Genomic DNA, 19,792 nt, shown 5'->3' with positions numbered 1-19,792 from the left:
CAAAAACTTGTAAGGATACTAAGCACACTATGGTTTGGTATTACTAGACATTATTTGCCACCACAATCGTATGTCCCTAAAGGAGTTTCAATCCTTTTTATTTCTAAAAGTAACCATAAGTACCAGTAGCATTCAGTACAAAAATGGAAAGGTCTGCTAGCTCTCACAAGTTTTTGCAGCAGGGCTACCAGCACTTCTCAAATGGGAAGAACTGAGTTTACAAAACAGAATTTAAAAAAGAACAAATAAAAGCACCAGTAACGGAAGAATAAAAGAATCCCTGCTGAAAAAGACAATCTATGCAATGCACCACATCCCAGGTACTTCTCAGACAGACTCAGATAAGTAAAGAAGAATTCAGCGCTGTTTTGCGACTCAGAGGTGTGGCCATTGCAGAAGTGGTCCCAGGAAACAGCTTTTCAGACAGCATGGCAGTGTCAAGGCACATACACCCAGCACAGGAGCCTAAGGGCCCATGTTCTCTATCGCGTGCCGCACGTCCTTGGCTACATCTTCAATATCAGTCTCCTTCTGAGAAATCGCTTTTTTCTGCAAATGAAAACAAAGCCTTATGCTGCCTTACTGCACGGGGCACCAGTCGGTACCAGGGCCCCATAAGGGCTGGAAGCAGGGCAGGGCAGGGCAGGGCGGCAGCAGGGAGCCGGGGCCGGAAAGCAAACAGCTCTTCCAGCCTCGGCGGTAAGGGAAACAGCACGCTGCCGAGGGGTACGTACAATTACGTTTTTGGCCCGCTTTTTATCCAGCTTCAGGAACTCCTGCACTGTCAGCTTAGCGGGATCTTTCTGAAGAGCGGCAAAAGCGCAGCCCGCGGAGTGCTTTTTGTGCTCCTCCCTAAAAAAAAAAAACACAAAAACAACGTCCAACAAGTTCGTAAAGGCGCCCGCTCCCTTCCCCGGCCCGGCCCCGCCCCCCCACTCACAGCGGGTCGTCGTCGGGCTCCCAGCCCTCCAGCTCCTTGAGGCAGAAGAAGCACTGCACCACGTCGGGGCTGTTCTCGCTAGGGCAATGCACGAAGCCCGCCGCCGCCATCTGCGGGCACAGCCAAGGCCGTCAGCGCCACCCGGACCCCGCCGCCCCCCCCCCATCCCCATCCCTCCGCTTCCGCCCGGGAAGGCTCACCCGCTCGGGCGTGCAGGCGCAGCCCTCGGTGAAGGGCCAGTTGCGGAAGGTGGCGGCGCGGGTGGAGACGAGGTAGACCAGCCATTCCTCGGGCAGCGCTTCAGCGTAAGCCGCCATTTTTCAAACGGCGGCTGTTGGGCGCGCGGGGCAGGGCGGGAACGGAGCGGCGCGGGGGCTGCTGGGAGATGTAGTCCGCGTCTGGGCTGCAGCCTCCTTGCCGGCATGGCTTAGGGCGGAGCGAACCTTAACGCCCACCCAGCGCTGAGGAACGGGCAGGACAAGCTGATCTCTAGCAGCTCCCCGATTGCGAAGCATCAAAGCACACACAAGGCTTGGAGAGGTCTGGGCTTCGCTGTGCTCAGCCTCTGCTCCCACGTAACAGCAATATGTCAAGAGGCACAAATGACATCTGGTGCTCAGCTTTCCTGCAGCTGCTTTACAGCTGCGTCAAAAGCTCCCTCATCCTGGTGCTCATCAAGCGAGGGCAGGCAGAGCTCTCTGGCAGCCCTGGTTTGTTTTCACAGGGCTGCCAGCCCGTATGTGAGCACACACCTGATCTCACGCAATGCCTGTTAAGAGTCTGGCCCCATCATCTCACCCTCAGAAGACTCATGCTGAAAGCAAGGGGTGAATTTCTGCTCAAATAGTGCCTCCTTAGCGTGCTGTGCTCACCCACACAGCCAGCAGAGAAGTAGATATCATCTGTAACAGACATCTTGAGCATCCAAGATATGCCCCACCTGCATTCTGAACAGGTACTGCCAGCTTCATCAGTGCCCTTCAGATCTGGTTTGCTGGGATCCCTTCACCAGTCACAAATGCCTTTTTAGATCATCGCCATTTGTTTTTGCCCAAACTATCAGCAACACAATCTTTAAGACAGCTGCACTTTCTTCTCACTAAAGCCATTAGGATCAACAGGAAAGGACTTGATAGGGAACAGTTCAAAGCCATTTGAGACTTTCACAGGCAACACTAAGGAACAGGGTACAGTTTCCCAGAGCACGTTAAAATAATACCAAGGGATCAAAACTAAAGGCTACAGTCCCACAGATGTGGAATGCAACAAATACAACAGGCAAGTGGCTGATTTTTCAAGCAATAGAGGCAAATAAGCATGAAACAAGTCATCTCCTCCTTCAAGCTGCAGAGCAATTTCTTGCTCCTCAGCCTGCAGAACAGCAATAGCTATCTCCAGCCCCTATAACCTTTACTGAGTCCATTCCAGAAGCTCCTCAAACTCTTAAAAGCCACCTTTGAGAATGTGGTGCAGAATTGTTCTTCTACAGATTATCTTTTATGCCTGCTCTGGCCAGCAAGGATATAGCCTGCTAGGTCCTGAATGCACGGCCTCTGAGTGGATGCCCAGCAGAGAAGTAGCTGCAGGGGAATCCTGCCAGCGCTCCTGTGGAATTTCGCCTTAGAGAAGCAGGAAGCATCCCTGTATTTGCCATAATTTGGTTTGCCAAGTGCAGAAAGACAACAGAAAGTCAGCTTAGCAAACAGGATAACTACAGATAGGCTCTTTCAAGGGAAGGGCTTTACTTTAATTCCATTCAAAAAGACATTTTTTTCCTTTCCAAGTACAGCTAATTCCTAACACCAGTAACATGGAAAATTTTCACAGTCATCAAGCAGGCTGAAATGTGCATGGATGTTAGGTCACAGTTCTTGGATGGGTTCTTATTTCCTCCCACTAACACTGGTTTTGATTGGATGGAGATACACATCGGCTACACAAAAGCATACTACATGTCCACCTTCCTGCTGTTACCAACATGAAGAGTCCATTAAGGCAATACAATAGCCAAGTACCTAAAAGGTATACACAGTAGATTTAAAACATATATTTGTTGTGCAGCTCTCTGTGGGTCTTGATGCAAAAGGAACAAGGCAGAGAACATGATTCATACTTAAACACACTGACAGCCTTCAGTCAGAAAGCAGAGAGAAGTGCCAACTTCCTGCTCTTCTGCAGTAAAAAGAAAAAAATCAGAGAGAAAGCTGCTGCTAAACTGTATAAAAGGGCTGGTATACCCTGGTATCAGACTAACTGTTGTATTTTGTTTTTCCTTAAATTCTTGGCTATTATTTTTTATTCTTTGCTCTCCTCTTTACTTTGAGCCATGAAAACAGAGTCTAAACGCTTCAGTGAACTGGAACCAGCTCACCTCTGCTCTCTCTCTCTCTCCAAGCTACAAACCAGAGCCTGAATTTCAAACTTAACCACTGACTTTTGCTCCTGCTTTCTTCTAGCCAGAGTGTCTACAGCAGGAGGAGGCAGATACTGGCTGGAGCCTGTGAGGCTGGCTCTGTGGTTAGAGGTGAGCCCAAAAGGCTGATCTTCAGTATCAAGAACTGGCAGATAGGCTGTAAGATCTCAAAGAGCTCATGTAGCAGCTGCTGTATTCTATCTCACCTAGCTACAAACCCACCTGACATCTTGTTCCTGAACTCAAAACACTGCGTGTTACAAGCACTTCACAATGAGCACAGAGTCAACAAGGGTGAAGAAGGCCACAGGGAAGGAGCAGAACAAAGACATCTCTGGGTCTTCTACTTAGGATCACGCAAGTTCACACACACTTCATTATTCTAAAACACAGCCTCACTATTGCTATTCTGGCCCATGCAGAGCTTTCCTAAAGTCTGAATCCAACTACGTCACTGATATTGGATTCCCCTTCATGGATTCCAGACGTGGCTCCTAACAGAGCAATCAAATCACAGAAACACTGTAGATGACTTAAGTTTAGATGTTCATTTTCCATAAACAAAACATAAACAAAAACCCTGTAACTTGGGATAGGTTTCAAAATTTGAAATCCATGGGGCTCCTCTGAAGTGACAAGTTCTGGTGTTTTTGTTTTTTGGGGTTTTTTTTTTTCTTCCCTTTTTCTCCAAAGTCTCAGGAAAACTGCATAAGAATCTCTGTCTTTCAGTGGCTTCAGCATGTTTCTGTTGGCATTTCTGGGCCTGTCCCTCAGAGAGTGTGAATCAATCCTCTTGGATTGCACTTGCAGCACACAACATAGCACTGTTGATATTAGAAGTCCTATCGAAAAAGGCCAATGTGCGTTCCAGCTCTCACGTGACAGCCAGCATCCTCTGCTGAAAGCCACAGAAATACCTTGCTCGACAGGCTGGGCTTTTCACAGATCCCCCAGTGGCTCTGGTAGATCAGCGCCGCAGTCTGAGAAAGAATGCATGCTTGCACTCCTTACTGTCCAAGGGATAATATTTGTCATAAAAATCCAAAATGTATTCTTCAGTCTTAAATCCAAATTTTTGGTAGAGCAGCATGGCGGGGTTGCTTGCAGAGACGTGAAGGGTTACATCTTTGCCCATGCAGGTCTGGCAGGGGAGGAGAAAAAACAAAAAAAAAAGCATCACAGCAAGAGAATGAAAAGCCTCTGGGGAAATGCGGAGGTGAAGAGATTCATCAGCTTTGGTATTTAAGTTACTGAGAAAATGTGAGAAAAATCCTAGGCCTCACCACAGACATTATCACACATAGCACCAGCTGAAACATGAAGGCAATACTGCTCTTCCTCAAAGCCTTTGTTTCTGGGAAACATGGACTCTGACTACGAAATCAAAGCTTTGGATTCTCATCTGTAAGCTTCCCATTGTCACTTTCTAAGTAATTGTTAATTAAAAATAATCTCAGTGTACTGCACTAATCTCAAATACTTAGTGACAACAGCCTGAAGAAAAGACAAAACATGCCAAAGGATCAAGTGCTGTGCTCCTCCCCATTAGCAAACAGGGCTGAACTCTCGGGGACTGTGCTATAACACCAGTGCACCTCTGGGCTGTCACACTGGAATTCCTTCACATAACACCCAGCTTCTCTCCCATCCTGCAGGGCATAGCACGCATCTCCTGAGAAGGCAGGAGAATTCAGTTCTGACAGCAATTGGCATTGCTGAAGTTACCATAAAGATCCAAGGTCATACTGGGCACCTTTCTCTCTGATAAACTAATAATATCACAATGTTTCCTGCTTTCCTTTAGTGCTTTAATAGCATCCTATATATGTTGAACATGTGGTAACTTTAAGTAGTAATAGCACTCAAGGAATTCTACGCAGCATATCATTCCAAGTGAAAAGCTCTCATCAGGATTTAAAGAAAAGAAAAAAAACAGCAAACTGAAATACTCAGGAACCACCTTGGGGAAAAAGAGGCTGAGATCATCAAGAAGATATACTTTGGCACTCTGGGCCAGATGCATTAGAAGGTAATTTCTGAAAACAAGTCCATCATCAAAGCACTATTTGCTTCAAAGCATTTTTTGTTAGATTATGCTGTTGCCAATAAATCATCCCCAAAACAAGCACATTGATCTTTACCTGCAGAGAATGAAACACTACCCACCATCCAAACAGTGCACAAAGGCGGCCTTAGCTACAGAGAACAGCCCCTGGTGTCAGCCCATGCTGTCTACCACTGACAAATGTGCTGCAATGCAAAAATAAATCTAACATGAGCCAAACACACAACGGTGATGCCTCATTGCTAGTGAGTCCAATCAGCCTCAGCCCTACTTGGCTCTCCTCAACACGATAAGCTTTTTTGCTAGTTCACCTGAAAGTAGAATTAGAATTAATTGGCTGTGATGGGTCCTAAAAATATTTGTGGTGATTTTGCACAGCCGACTTGCAAACACATCCCAGCCAGGAAAGAGTCCAGCTGCTGGATCCCTGCAAACCTCAGCTCACCTCCCATGCCTGTTCCCACTGGGAGTTGACATCTCACATCAGCTGTCCACAGTTCACAGCAATTTAGTTAAATGCTTTAAGGTGGAGATGTTCAGGAAAGGCAAGGGGTGAATTTAAAATAGATTGCCCTATGTGCTGACACAATCTAACAACCAGTGAGAGGTGGGCACTGCAGAAAGCTTTGTTGGTAGAATTACCCATGGGTGGCCAAGAAGAGCTACTCGCAGTAGAAACTGCTTTTCTGAGGTACAAATGACTGTTTCTACAGATCTGCTAGAACTCATTCTCTCTTTAACCAAATAAACATTAGTGAAAGCAGTTTCAATGGTGAGCTCTTGCTAGTGCAACTTATCTCAACTAAACCAAGTTAAGGAACACTTCACAACAGCAGCTCTGCCAAGAGAGCTCAGGGAGTGCTAAAACTGGGTCCTGAGGAGGTACAGCTGGGCTCTGATAAGGACATCTGTCTGTACCCTTACTCAAAATTACGCTGGCTTTCATGCAATTCAAGAAAGTAACGGAATTAAGGACACCTTAATAAGAGCATTCATTCAGGGGTTTCATGAAGCTTAACTACTTAATTTTTAAGGAGTTGTCCTTAGCTCAGATTAATTTTCCCAAGTGTCCTTGTGCAACAAAGCCTGGTACAAGCTGGTCTGAACAAATATGAATGAGGTTGCAAACACTTATTCTTTATCTTCGACTCCACTGGATTTTATCCAGCATATTAGAAGTGAAGGAGAACGACTAGGATCAGTTAAGTGATTTAACACAACTGCACTGGTCATGGAATAAGCTTCCAGGTGTAGTTCAGAAAAAATGCCATATATACCAACTGCAATATTAGCACTATTTTTCCCTTCCATTCCCAAATTTACAAGATTGTTGTTATGGGAACTACTGACCACTGGAATAAGCACAGCTAATCCCAAAAGACCCCATCACCTCACTAATTCTGAGGACCTTAGCAACACAGTCTTCTAAGCACATTTCAGTTTCTGCTTTTCAAGTAACTTCCCCCCATAAATCTTCCTACATGCTGACAATCTGTGCAGCTATGTGAGCAAACAAAGGGCAAGGGGAAAGGGGGAACACAGCACTACCTACTCTTGAACATGTGCACACGTACATACCAGGAAGAAGGGAGAACTGGTGCTTTAGCAAAGACATGGGATTCTTTTTTTTTTTTTTATTACCTGGATAAGATGATAAATCATGAAGGTTGCAATTCCAGCTCTTCTCCACTCAGGGTGAACAAACAGAAAAGAGATGTAAGCTTCATTGTATTTCACATCTGGCACCATAAAGCCAAAGGCAATGATAACTTTTTTGTAAAGGACAACAACACTGAAGTCTGGATACTGTAGGCATTCTGACAAATCAATTCCTACAAAAAAAGAAATAAACAGTTGAAAGCACTACAAACCAATTGGAAAGCAGGGCTACACTGTCACATTTGCATGGAAATTTAGATTTTTAAGCCCAGTTACTTGATTTCTTCCTCTTATCCAATTCCAAGCCCTGTGATTGACAGATGTTTCAACCAAACACTTAAACAAGATGAGACTTTTGCCACTGGTAACAAAGGACGCAGCAGTTAGAATGCACAAGGGGGAAAAACCTGCTTACCTGTTCTGGAGAAATAAACTAAAGCCAAATTAGCTAAAGGTAAAACTCAAAACCAAAAAAGGAATGGTTTAAAAAATATTTTAAAAATTAATAACAATCTCAGTACTCAATTAATCTTTCCTTGGCTTGTATCCTGAGCCATATCAGCAGTCTGTTGGATCCAGTCCTAAACACGTATATGGATTAAGACACTTGCACATATGCAAATATTTTCTGGATCAGGTCCCAGTAAATCTGGGATCCCCTTTGCCTATGGCTCTTGGGGCCGCAGTAACATTGAAGGACAAGGGCTTACTTCACCCATCTGTGCCTGCCAGCACCAGGCAGACACACACCGTTACTACCGCAACCGGCAAATGCCAAAGGACCTGTCTGCAAGCAAAGGGGAGCAACACAGAGTGCACCAGCTGGCTTCTGTGTGGAGTTTGTAACCTTACCCAATCACATGGCTGGTGCAGCCTAAGAGCATCTAGACAGCATGCTAGGGCCAAGCATTTAGCTCACAGCACAGAGAAATGCTCTGTAATTTGTCTGCATAGACAGGCCCTACACGAGGTGCAGGATCACACTGTCTATTTCAGCCTCACATAGGCAATCTCAGATATTCCTGTAACAGGGGGTAACAAAACAGCAGAGTACGTTCTGCAGTAATGTTTACCACTCATAATGAGATGTGAGACTTCAGAAAGCACTAGGCTTAAAAAAGTGGGTGAATTATTTTCTTGCTCGAGAGTAAGACGGGTGGAGTAAGACGTAGGAGGAATTGATTGGCAATAGGGAGCAGTGTTAATTATCTCAAGGCTGCAATTGACTGTGAAGTGCCTCAGAGCATGTCTGTACAGGAACACTACACTGCCCTGAGTGCTCTGGTGGTGGTGCAGCAGTGCCATACCCACAGGAAGATGCTTAGCTCAGTACAGTTTACCACTCGTCTGCTCAGGAGATGTTTCCCGTTGGGGCATGAAGGCACAAGATACCATGACAGACAACAAGAAGGAATCTTGCTTCACTTCAGCTCATTTGAGGTAACTACCCCTCAGCTTGTTTCTGCCTTGAGATAAACAAGAAAAGTTTTGACAGGAAGGACTTAGAGATGTGTAAGAACTAAGGTCTGGACTCACCCCACCTGGGGAAGTGCCTATGACTTAAGAACTCAGTCGGTGAGACAGTGTCACTACTAGAAGGCACTGAGTGCACTGAAGTGCACTAAACACAGTTCAATGACAGTACACCTGATAGGTCAAGTTGACAGCTGGCCTTCATGATCTTGTACAGTCTTTTCCAATCTAAATGATTCTATTTCTCTGAACACCACTGCTATGACATCCCCCCAGCCCTGCATCCCATCCCCAGCTAATTAGCTGCACCAGCCCAGCGTAAACTAAACCTCTGGTGCCCACACAGACACTGTGCTTTACATCTCCTGCTAAAATAGATCAAGGTGCAATAATATTATAGCCCCAGCCTCAGAAAATTTACACCTTGGAAAAGATTTTGAATTTTAGAGACTGGGAGTGTCAGCTTTCTGATTTAATGATGCACAGTCCCTAGTAGGGTGGAACACACCCACGCTCCTTATGTTAAGTAAGACAAGGTGAGTCCTGAAAAGCTTGATGAATGCGCAACCCAACTTGGCCAGAACTTCAAATGCATTATCAAAAGAGGATAAACTATGACAAAAGGGTTCTGTCTCTGTCAGGATTGCCGTATCTTGTGAGCTCCCAACTTGGCATATCTTGCCTTTCACAAGCCATCTTCCCCTGGAATGTACAGTTTGAACAATAAGTAGCACAAAGAGCTCTGATCCTGACTGCAGCTTAGGAGCACAGCTGAACTACAAGCAACGTTGAATCATTATCTGCAAATCAAAATGTAAAGCAAACAGTTATTTGGAATAAAGGCGTGGACTGTTTACACTGGGCTTTTCCAAATTACTCTGCAGTGTTGACTTCTAATCAGAAGCTTCACTGCTGTTATTTCACAAGAGTTAGAGGCTACAGTCTAACTGTTGCCCCAACTCCACCCAATAAAGGGCAGCCGCTGCCCCAGGGATCTTACAATTAAAGAGATGATACATAAAAAAATCAATATTCAAATTCTCTCATACATTGCAAATATCAAGCCTTGAAGAAATAAAGAACACAACACTGAAACTTGTAGCAGTGTGATTCCTAGATTTCACTTCAATGAGCATTAGACCTATGGTATAAAATTGTTTACATTCAGCCCACTCCCAAACCTCCACAGCAAAAGGTTCAACTGGTTCCTTTATTTTAGTAACTGACTATTTCTACTGGCATCAATGATGTTACTCAAAATAACCTATTTCTTTAAGTGCTGTGCTAATTAGGGCCTAATTGCCCAGTTCTAAATGATCTCAAAAGACAAAGACACCAAACCCGCGTCTCCATCTCAACCACATTCCTATGATGTCAGATAATGGTTTTTTAAGAACTGAGCCAGACACCAACTGAAGAAAAGTTTGGCCCCAGAATGCTTTCTTTTCTGAACAAAACCACTTCCTTCTTAGAAAACCAAGCATCGAAGGAATCTTACCAGGCCAGAAGAATTCGTGGCACATAGAGTTTATAGTAGGGATGTGATTAGGGCGAACGTAGCAGTAATCAATGGGTGCTTCTGGCTCAGCCTTCCAGCTGAGATCATTCCTGTGTGGATACGCCCAGATTTCTGCCAGCAGCTTCAGTTTGGGGGGCTTTGTCTCATAATCACGCCTGCCAATTAACATGAAAAGCAAACACAGAAGGCAAGTGAGGAACAATGCCACTGCAGTCCATAAAATATTTTCTGACATGCTCTACTTGGAACAAAAGAACAGTCTTCCATTCATGTGGGAACACAGCATATTGCTCAGCAATAGCACTGTTGTGTCAGAGATCAGAACACTTCGATCCAAAGCACATTGAGGCAGACTTTATGGCAGCACCAAGGATATTACGGGTCTGACCCAAGAGCAGGCACAACTTGCACCTAAGAACCATGGTTCCTCCTCTGCCCTGCCCCCTCTTCCCTTGGAGACTCCCCTTTCTAATGCCAGTTTAATTATTCAGCTAAACAAAACTATCTTTCCAAAGTTACCACAGGATACTGAATTGTACAGCAATGAGCGAGGATGGCTGCCCAGAAGAAAAGCACCCTCTCCCTCAAGAACACCTCTTGCTCAGAGGCCACAAAAGGTAGGCTGTTGTTTCCAGAGTGAAGAGCAAATTCAACCTCTGGCCACCTGTACCTGATGTACGGTTTCAGGACACGAGATGTGTAAGGACTGACAACGCTGTGGTCTGGAAGCAGGTCTTCTGACCCTACCAGTCGATACAGGAACTTTGTTGTCTGCTGTCGATATCCCTTCATGGCAGGCAGCACAGTCTGCACATACAAAAAAAATTCAGAACATTTCAGGAAAACTAGTCAATGACTTAACACAAGGGAATCATAATAACAGAAAGAAAAAGGGCCTCTCATTACAACAGGATGATCTGGCCCCCAGGATGACCGTCCCACCTCAGAGGAACTGCAATGCACTCACAGATTCAGCAGCCGTAGCTCGAGCTGCACTTACTGCACAGCGAAGCACTCCAGGTAACCTCTTTCCTACATGGCATGAAAGAATAGTTGGGTACCACCATGATTTATTGGGCAGGACTGGAGTACAAATACACAGAAATCTGTGGTACTTATACTGACAGACAGTTGTGCTGACTGAGCATTTCCTGAGGAAAAAAATTGGAGCTTGTGAAATAATCAGCAGGTACACAGCTCCAAGTCATAGTAAGCCTTGTTCACATACATCTTTCAACTTCTCAGGCCAGATATTCTAAAGGTGATGCTGCTGCTTGCAGCAAAAACTCTAAAACAACCAGAGTCAAAGGATCGCTTAGATTTAACGACACTCACTTGGTATCTGTCCAAGATCCTGAAGTCTTGACTTGTAGTTCTGTAGGTCGCTTGCCCTACTGGGGACCTGGAAACACCTTCTTTGGCTCCATAAATCCCATCAACCAAGAGCAGTGCAGCATTCACGACCTGGTCCAAGTCAAAAAGCGGTAGCCCCCTTTCCCTCTTGGCTTGCCTGACTATCAGCTTGCGCCTCAGTCTCCGGGCCTCTGGGGTCATGCTCAGGGCATTGGGACAGGCTTCCAGTCTCTTCAGCAGCAGCTTCTCCTCATAGATGCTAACAGAGGTATGCTTGGGAGCTCTGGGCTTGGCATCCTTCTCCAGCTGTGGTTTCCTCTTGTCTCTTCCCCTCAACTGCAGAGGCGTGTTTGACTCTTCAGGATCTTCACTGTCACCTTCCATCCTTTCTGTTTTTTCTTCTTCACTCTCCACTTCTTGCTTGATCTGCTCAGCTGTCTTCACTTTTTTTCTACTTGCTATCATGGTTCCAGCACCAGCAGTCCCACTTGGGGGAGGCACATACTCTATTCCCGGGTCTATGACTCCATCTCCTTCCATCTCCTCATCATCTGCTCAAAACACCATAATAATCCAGGAAGAAAAATGTGAACATATAAGTCCCATTGCAAAAGGGGCTCTTGCAGAACTTTTCTGCTAAGGAACAATACTGTAGGATACCCAACAGACTCAATTTTCTGTATACTTCTAGGCCTCCAGATTTGGGACAGAGAATGCATTAAGGAGTCCAATTTCGGGACACAGAATTGATCCTTCTAAGATACCTTGCAATTTGGCATCCAAAAACATCACACACACTGAGCCGTAAAGCTCAAATATTAAGTTGCTGAAAATTCCTGAACACAATCAAATAGTGAACTGATGAGCTCTATCTTCAGCTAGCATACCCTGGAGAAGCTTTGTTTAAAGCGATGTAACAATTACAAGTCACAAACGAACAGCATTTGTTGCTCTGCAGAATGGGATTCAATGAGTCATGAGGGAATCACCTGAAGTTGATCCAGGAGAGGTTGAGGTTGGATATAAGGAAAAATTTCTTCTCCAAAAGAGTGGTCAAGCACTAGAACTGGCTGCCAAGGCAGGTGATGGAGTCACCATCCTTGGAGGTGTTTGAGAAACATTTAGTGTTGTACTAAGGGACATGATTTAGTGGGAGAATATTGGTGGTAGGTGGATGGTTGGACTAGATAATCTTGGAGGCCTTTTCCAAGCTTGGTGATTCTATGATTCTATGACTACCTTCCTTCCAACAATAAGTGATTTACTCTCTATCTTCCAGATTAGAATGAGGTCTGGCTCCCCAAGGAACTGCCAGCATTCGCTATGTATCACTAGTCTGCAACCATCTTAACTTTAGAAAATCCTGCAGTTTTGAGAGCTCCTTTTTTTAATGTCTCCTTCTTGACAACTATGTGCAGCTTATTATTAAGAGAAAAATACAGCAGCTCTTACCATGAAACAGGGCCTGTGGTGGCATGACATCAGGGATGAGATCTGCTTCTGAGAGAAGGCTAGGAGTAGCTGAATGTGAGGCTGGCGTGCCAGGAGCAGAGAAGTCCAGAGATGGGGAAGGAGAAGGGCTTGTCAGAGGAGTGCGATCTGAAGAGCTCAAAGAAGAAAAGTCAATCACCTCTCCTTTCTCAAGGACAATATCGGGACGACGGCCTCGACTGGAGAATTTAACAGGAGTGGAGGAAGTGCTACGGTCCAGGAAGCCGGCTGCCTCCTTCTGGGCTCTCCGAATATCCTTGGCTTCCTGAGTGCGAGACCTCTTCTCCTTCAGCTCCATGGCCGATTCAACTGGATTGCGGCTTACCCGTTTCCTCAGACCTTCCACAGTAATGATGGGATCCAGAGGTGGCTTTGAAGCTGCTGAAGAAGTAGCTTGCTTATTCTAACATACACTTAGCTCCTGCAATCACTGTATACGTACTATATAGTGATAAGAACACACTGCCTTGAAACTTGAGAGGATCTATTTTCAAGATATACAAGAAATTTACTTCAAGGCATGTAGCAAAGTCAATGCGTCATTAAAACCTCACTTAAACCCTGTTCTTGCTCCTCTACACTGAAGGGAATTTGCATTTAGTGTGAACAAAATGAAAACAAAATAAAACACTCCCTAGGGTAAAGAAGAACAGAAGAATCACAGATTTCAGTTGCAAAGAAAAAAAACACCACCAAAAAAGCCCACACAGATCTCAAAAGCCTTTAAATGAGTTAGCACACTGCAAAAAGGAAACAAAATATAAAAGGCTTTTCTTTTAAGCAAACTTTTGTCATGTTTTCCAGCTCTGTCAGCTCTGGCCCAGCTAGGAATCTATATCCCATCTGGGAAACAGTTACCTTTCCCATCTGGGAAACAGTTACCTTTCGCCTTTAGTGTGGATGCAGACAGCTTTTCCCCTTCAGGTTTCATTGTGGGGGGTTTATTATGAACCAGTTTCCACCACCCTGGTTCTCCAAATTCCTGGGCTCCTGAGCGGAAATACAAGGGGCTCCCCACAGAGAGACAGCCAGCAACTGTGCTCCACCATGTCGAGGTCTTTTTCCTACAGTGGGAGATATGGAAACAAGCGTTAGGTCCCTACTCACCAGCTGCGCCTTCACCCCTAAGCCTCCCCACTGCTCAGAGATGGTAAGGGCAGAGGGCTTCAGGCACTGACTGACACAGCGGGATTACGTGCTCCCTCAATTCCAGTCCTCCAGCAGAGAAAGGATTAAAGAATTTCTTCTCAGAAAAAGGACAACCTACAATCAACAGGCTCTGACAAAGTGCTGCATACCTACGTTCCATAAACGCCAGACAAATTGAGCACAGCGAGATGTTATTTTTCTTCTTGTGACAGTGAGTTGCGATACACGTATCTGATGGAGGACAGGCTAATTCTGCCACTAGCACCCCTGCAGTGCCCTTTAAACCTGGGAGATTAACATCAAATGTCCCAGTTCAGAGTCTGGAGCGACTAGATCTGGCAAGCATGAACACCACAGTGGTTCCTGAACTGTCACACATATGGTTTAGCTGTCCCTGCTCCACCAGAGGCTAATCCAGGCAAAGAAGGGAACCAACAGACTCAAGCCAGTACTCATTTCATCTGAAATCAATCGGAGCAGGGACTACCTCGCCTATAAGGAGGCAGCAGCAAACACTGAGAAGCAAGACTCCCTGAGAGAGAGACAACTGGCCATCAGCTGCCCTCCTGCCAGGGTCCTGTTGGTTTCCAGAGGGGACAAACATTGTTGGGTGCAGAGCAAGGAGGCACAGGCATGCAATGAAAGCAAACAACAAATCTGGATAGGGAGAAAGGCCAGATCTCACAACAGAGAAATCCTTGAAGCCAGGAGGAAGTCTGTGAAACCAATAAATACACAACTTCATAGGCTTGCTCAACTCCTTTCCTGCCTCCATAGCACATGCATTAACAGTGACATTTGATTTTGACAGTGACAGTATGCTTAGAAAATAACACAACATTCACTTATGCAAGGCACAAGACACTGTCACAAGTTACCATTTATGAGAAGGGTTCTCATTCTAACAGCTTCCTCTTCAGTACATACTGACTGAGAAAGAATTTACCGTACTGTGCAATACCTATTAAGAGCTATTTTATTAAGATCCAAAACAAACTAGAAGACAAAGCCCAGCTTCCCTTTGTCGTGAACTTGATCATACAAACTTTGGAGCTGAGGAACAAAGTACTTTGCTGAAGCTCTTTCTTTCAAGTCCAGACAGATGACACCAGGATTAGCCCATCCGCTGTGAAAATTTAGTCAGACTGAAAAGCTTTGTGGATTCATACAGTATTTAAATGAAGAAGTAACTCCAAAACATATGCAGCTACATGGCTACATTTTTTATTTTGCTTTTTTTCCCCTTCACATTGAGAAATGCTTATTTTTTCCTCAAGATTGCCCCTCATGCCTATATTCAGGTTCTTAGCACTAAATACTTCAATTTTCTGGCTAGCTAGACTCAACAGAGACATCCCTAACTAACCAGGGCTCACGTTGCCACCTGTATACCAGCTTTTAATTCATTCAGCTCACCAAGCAAAGCTTCCAGGACACAGCGTATCTTTACCTGTTTCCTAATAAGAAAGTCCAGTGTTTCTCAATAAAAGCACAAATATCTTCTTTCCATCTGAAGTACCCCTGACGGCCAGTTCCTTCCAGAGACAAATTGTACATTGCCAGCATGACAACCTGGAACAGAAAGCAGTGGAAACCAGTGGAAACCAGTGCACCTTTTCTGCTTCTCGTGGTGAGCTGCCACCCAACAGTGTGACGCTATGCGTACAAATCTTTGCAGCCTCATAGATATCTTATTTTGCAATATCTCTCAGGCAATTTCTGCAATCTATCTTTCATGCTGCCTTTTCTCATCTCTCTATTGTTAGATGAACATTCTTCTGTCCTTTCCCCTCCCCCCCCCCCCCCAGAGATTTCACCACCCCAGGAGAATAAAAGCTGCTTAATTACGCAGGTTTATGAAGAAACACAAACTTCTGCAGTGGGATAAATCAGTCATATGGCAACTGGGATCTGAATGCAGTGTGCAAGTATGAAGAGTCTTTTTCAAAAGACAAAAAGAATTGTGACAAGCAATCCCACTACCTTATTCATCAGAAACATAGCAATCAGAGTCTTCCCAGATATTCACTGTTGCATATTAAACTGAAGACAGGCTAAACTATGTAAACCTGCTGCCACTAAATCAAATACTAGATCAAGTTGCCCAGGCCCCACCTACAAGGACAGGGCATCCACATCATCTCTGGGCAGTCTGTTCCAGCACCTCACCAAACTCTCAGGAAAAAAACCTCCCCCTGACATCTAATCTAAACCTCCCCTCCTTCAGTTTAAAACCACTCCCCCTTTTCCTATCACTATCTACCCATGAAAAGTTGATTTCCAACACATTTATCAACTCCCTTCAAATGCTGGAAGGCCACAATGAGGTCTCTTCTCCGCTTTCTCTTCTCCAAATTGAACGAGTTCAGTTCCTTCACCCTGTCTCCATAGGAAAGGTGCTCCAGCTCTCTGAGCATCTTCGTGGCCCTCCTCTGGAGAGGAGAAGGCTCCAAAAGCTGCACTTCTTTCCCATGTTGGGGCCACAGAACTCCAGATGGGGCCTCACAAGGGCACAATAGATGGGGACAGTCGCCTCCCTGTCCCTGCCTAGGGACACAGCTGGCAACACTGACTTTTTCACCCTGCAGCCCTACACAGGACACCAGCAGAAAGCACTGCAGAAGTTACACCTGATGTTTGAAATGATCTGTTATGAGACAGCACACGACTTCTGTCACAAAGAGCAGAAAGATGCCTTGTATACACCTCCCAGTGCTCAGCATTTGGAATCACTTAATGCTGAGCAGTAGCTACCACTTGATCAAATCCATTTATGCAAAAGCAACTGGCACTTCCTGCGTGCCCCTCAAAGTAAATCCGCACCCTACTGGAAGCAAGACATGCATCACCCTATCCACACAGTGGTTGCTGTCTAATGCAGAATATTTTGACTGCTCAGGTGTGTAAGTGACTGAACTTGCAGAATCCAGCAAGAACTGTTAGTAAGCAAGCAGCCAAGTTAGAGCTTTGCATTCAGGGAACTGGCAAGCTTTCTGTTTGTGTGCTGCCACCTCACTAGTTTTATATTTGCTTGTACATACAAAAACTGTTCATGCCTAGAAGCCAAGTTGCATTTTGCTTTTCCAAATTTGCCTGAAGCCATGAAATTCACGTGCAGCATGAGTGAGGAGGGAAAAAGAGGAGGAATGTGGTTTGTGTGATTATCTTGCAACTTACTTGCCAAATACTCAAATTCTAATCTGCAGGCAATCCTCTACTAATTAATTTCTGCAGTTCACTCATATGTTTGTCATCTGTACCCAACCCTCCTTTTCTAGGTAATACATACATAACAAACAACAATTCTCTCAAGTGCTGTTGTCCTTCTCCTGGCACAGACATTGTACTTACTTGTTGCCAAGTTAATCTCAGCCGCTCAAATTGTTCTTTCCCATCTTCTGAGCAATCTGAGCAAGTAAATCTGAAAAAGTTATCTCCTTTGAGATAGCTGAGCTGTTCTCTCAGTTGACCTAAAATCAATAGGCAAAAGATCACACTTTCAGTCCTTCCATACAAAGAAAAGCTGCAAAAAAGATCTGGATTCCCTACAACATCAGGCAGAAAAGCACTTTTGCCTTTTCCTAGAGTCCAAAGACCCAAGCAGTACCCAACAAGTGCTGGCACAAGCTGTAATGTAAGGTATGGGTTCATTTTACAGTTGCAGCAGCCAGCAGTGACTATCAAAAAAGCACAGGCGTTAGAAAGTCTCATTCTACTTCGCACCTGAACACAGCCAAAGGATTTCCTCCACATTTTTCATTAGTTTTTGCTTCCCAAGAATAATCTATATATTGCAATAAATAGCCATTTTCCCCATTCTACTTGATAACAAATAACAAAAAACCCGCTGATCTGCTAACCCTGCAAGAAGTTTGAATAAATGTCAGCTACTGGGGTAGAGACAAATACAAAGTAACACGCATTAAAAGCTGAATGTTCTAATTCTGTTTCAACAGCAAACAATGGACAAAAAAAAAAAAAAAAAAAAAAAAAAAAAAAAATCAGGATCCCTAAACAAGATGAAAGAGATGAAAGAAAGCAAAATCAGAAGAGAGGGAAACAGAGGATTACGGCACTTCTGAAATACACAGGAAAGGTCTGCCTCTAAAAGCATTCCATCTCTTTCATTACTGCTCTGGGGATTTGTTCCACAGCAACAAGAGGAACATCTATCTTTGTAAAACAGAGCAAACTGAGTGTTAAATTGAGTGCCCTGAGATCTCATGCTACCTTTAACTCTATTCCTTTTTATTATTATTAATACATTTCAAGCTAATATGTCCCACTGTCTGCACAGCATCATTTTAACAGTACTATGCTGGCTCCACCACATTACTAGCAATGCTTACACCATGCCTTGAGGGATTTCTACACTAGACTCGTGGCAAGTTCTAGGATGGTAATAAGGGCAGCTCTGATACAGCTGTGAAATAGGTGTCACAATGAAGAGTTCCATAATGCTAAACACAGAAATAATAAAAACACAACAACTAGATAACAAAACAACAACAAAAAACAGTGCTTAGCAATACCTAGGTTTTGGATCTAACAATAGAACCAACTGCTTAGAATTCCTAATGTAAAGCCTGCTATTTTGGTAGCAGCATACACCTTTAGTCAAGCAGCAACAGCAAAGGGATCTAGTTATCTAGCTTGCTCCAAGCACCCCCCAAAGCTCGACACACTTCTGCAAAAGCTAAATTGAATTCACATTATCAGAAAATCATTAGTGCTGCGATTTATCCATATGCTGCACATATGCAGCAAGCTAACCAGGGAAGAAAACAATAAAGAGAAGTGGCTCCACATCCAAAGGGTTCCTCCACAGACCTTTGCAGAAAGAGTTCTTTATTTGAGAGGAGTGAGAGGACAACTCACTTGGCCAAAGTCCCTTGGCATGCCAGTGACAGGCCTCAGGACAGCATGTGCATTTCTGATGTCCTATCCTTGTTTGGCAGTAATTAGAGCAGACAGCCCCCCTTCTTGCAGGGAACACCAGCTAACGACACCCACACAGCTCATGGGCTGAGGTGCCCAACACACAGAACAAGCAGCATGAGGCAGCTGGGCTCTGTGCTACACCTAGACAGCACTTTCATCCCATCCCCGGGACATAGCTAACCAAAAGTCACACAGAGCATACAGGACAGCACAGACACCTTGTAAATCACAACCCTGGTGATGCCAATTGTACGTGGGAAAGGCTACAAGAAACAACAAAACCAGCCCTCTTACTTGCTGGAATCCACTTCTGGCACTTCTCGCAGTAGTAGGACATCTCCTCCATCCAGGATGCATCACCTTCATCACTGTTCAGTGAGTCTCCACTCTGGTCATGGGATAAATCCACCGAGGCCTGGTCCTCAGACTCTACAATCAGGAGGGTTTCCCCTTCCACCTCACCCTCCTCCAAGCCCTCCGAAGTCGAAGTCCTCGTGGCTTCATCGTCATGGCGGCTCAGCAGCCCGCTCATGTGGACGTTATTAGCCATCCTTCATGGCCTACAGCAGGATGGGGTTTGCATGACAAGGAGCCCGTCCTCCCCGCATTCACAAGTCCATCCACACTGGATGTGCCAAGTCTCCAAAAGTACTGGTGATGGAAGAAATATTTTGTGCGTGCCCTATGGCTTTTGGTACAGGAATACAACGTGTCTGAAAGAAACAGTCTTTCACAGTTGATCTTCGTTTACTGAAATACTTCAAAGTACTTAGAATGCAATCATCCCAA

The 19,792-nt window shown here is 44.8% G+C and overlaps 2 protein-coding genes across 3 annotated transcripts; both read right to left on the bottom strand.

The window, feature by feature from the left end:
- Positions 1–69: 69 nt before the first annotated feature.
- On the bottom strand, positions 70–2,536 carry BIRC5 (baculoviral IAP repeat containing 5). The gene is made up of 4 exons (XM_048937245.1): positions 1,141–2,536; positions 941–1,050; positions 735–852; positions 70–549 (listed from the first exon to the last, which is right to left on the bottom strand). Exons 1-4 carry the CDS (start codon positions 1,255–1,257, stop codon positions 466–468), a joined length of 429 nt encoding a protein of 142 aa, XP_048793202.1. The 5' UTR covers positions 1,258–2,536; the 3' UTR covers positions 70–465.
- A 1,448-nt stretch (positions 2,537–3,984) lies between these two features.
- On the bottom strand, positions 3,985–19,553 carry KAT14 (lysine acetyltransferase 14). 2 transcript variants are annotated; one of them, XM_048937228.1, is made up of 10 exons: positions 19,298–19,553; positions 17,414–17,532; positions 15,513–15,634; positions 13,796–13,977; positions 12,875–13,294; positions 11,405–11,973; positions 10,740–10,876; positions 10,049–10,224; positions 7,060–7,250; positions 3,985–4,494 (listed from the first exon to the last, which is right to left on the bottom strand). In XM_048937228.1, exons 1-10 carry the CDS (start codon positions 19,551–19,553, stop codon positions 4,321–4,323), a joined length of 2,346 nt encoding a protein of 781 aa, XP_048793185.1. In that variant the 3' UTR covers positions 3,985–4,320. The 2 variants fall into 2 exon arrangements, with proteins under 2 accessions (XP_048793185.1, XP_048793186.1); XM_048937229.1 differs by having other exon boundaries at positions 12,875–13,291.
- Positions 19,554–19,792: the final 239 nt, after the last annotated feature.

This window comes from Lagopus muta, chromosome 2, assembly GCF_023343835.1.
Source record: "Lagopus muta isolate bLagMut1 chromosome 2, bLagMut1 primary, whole genome shotgun sequence".
NCBI lineage: Eukaryota > Metazoa > Chordata > Aves > Galliformes > Phasianidae > Lagopus > Lagopus muta.
The sequence above is the reverse complement of the archived record's forward strand: the minus strand, read 5'-3'. Positions and strand labels throughout refer to the sequence as shown.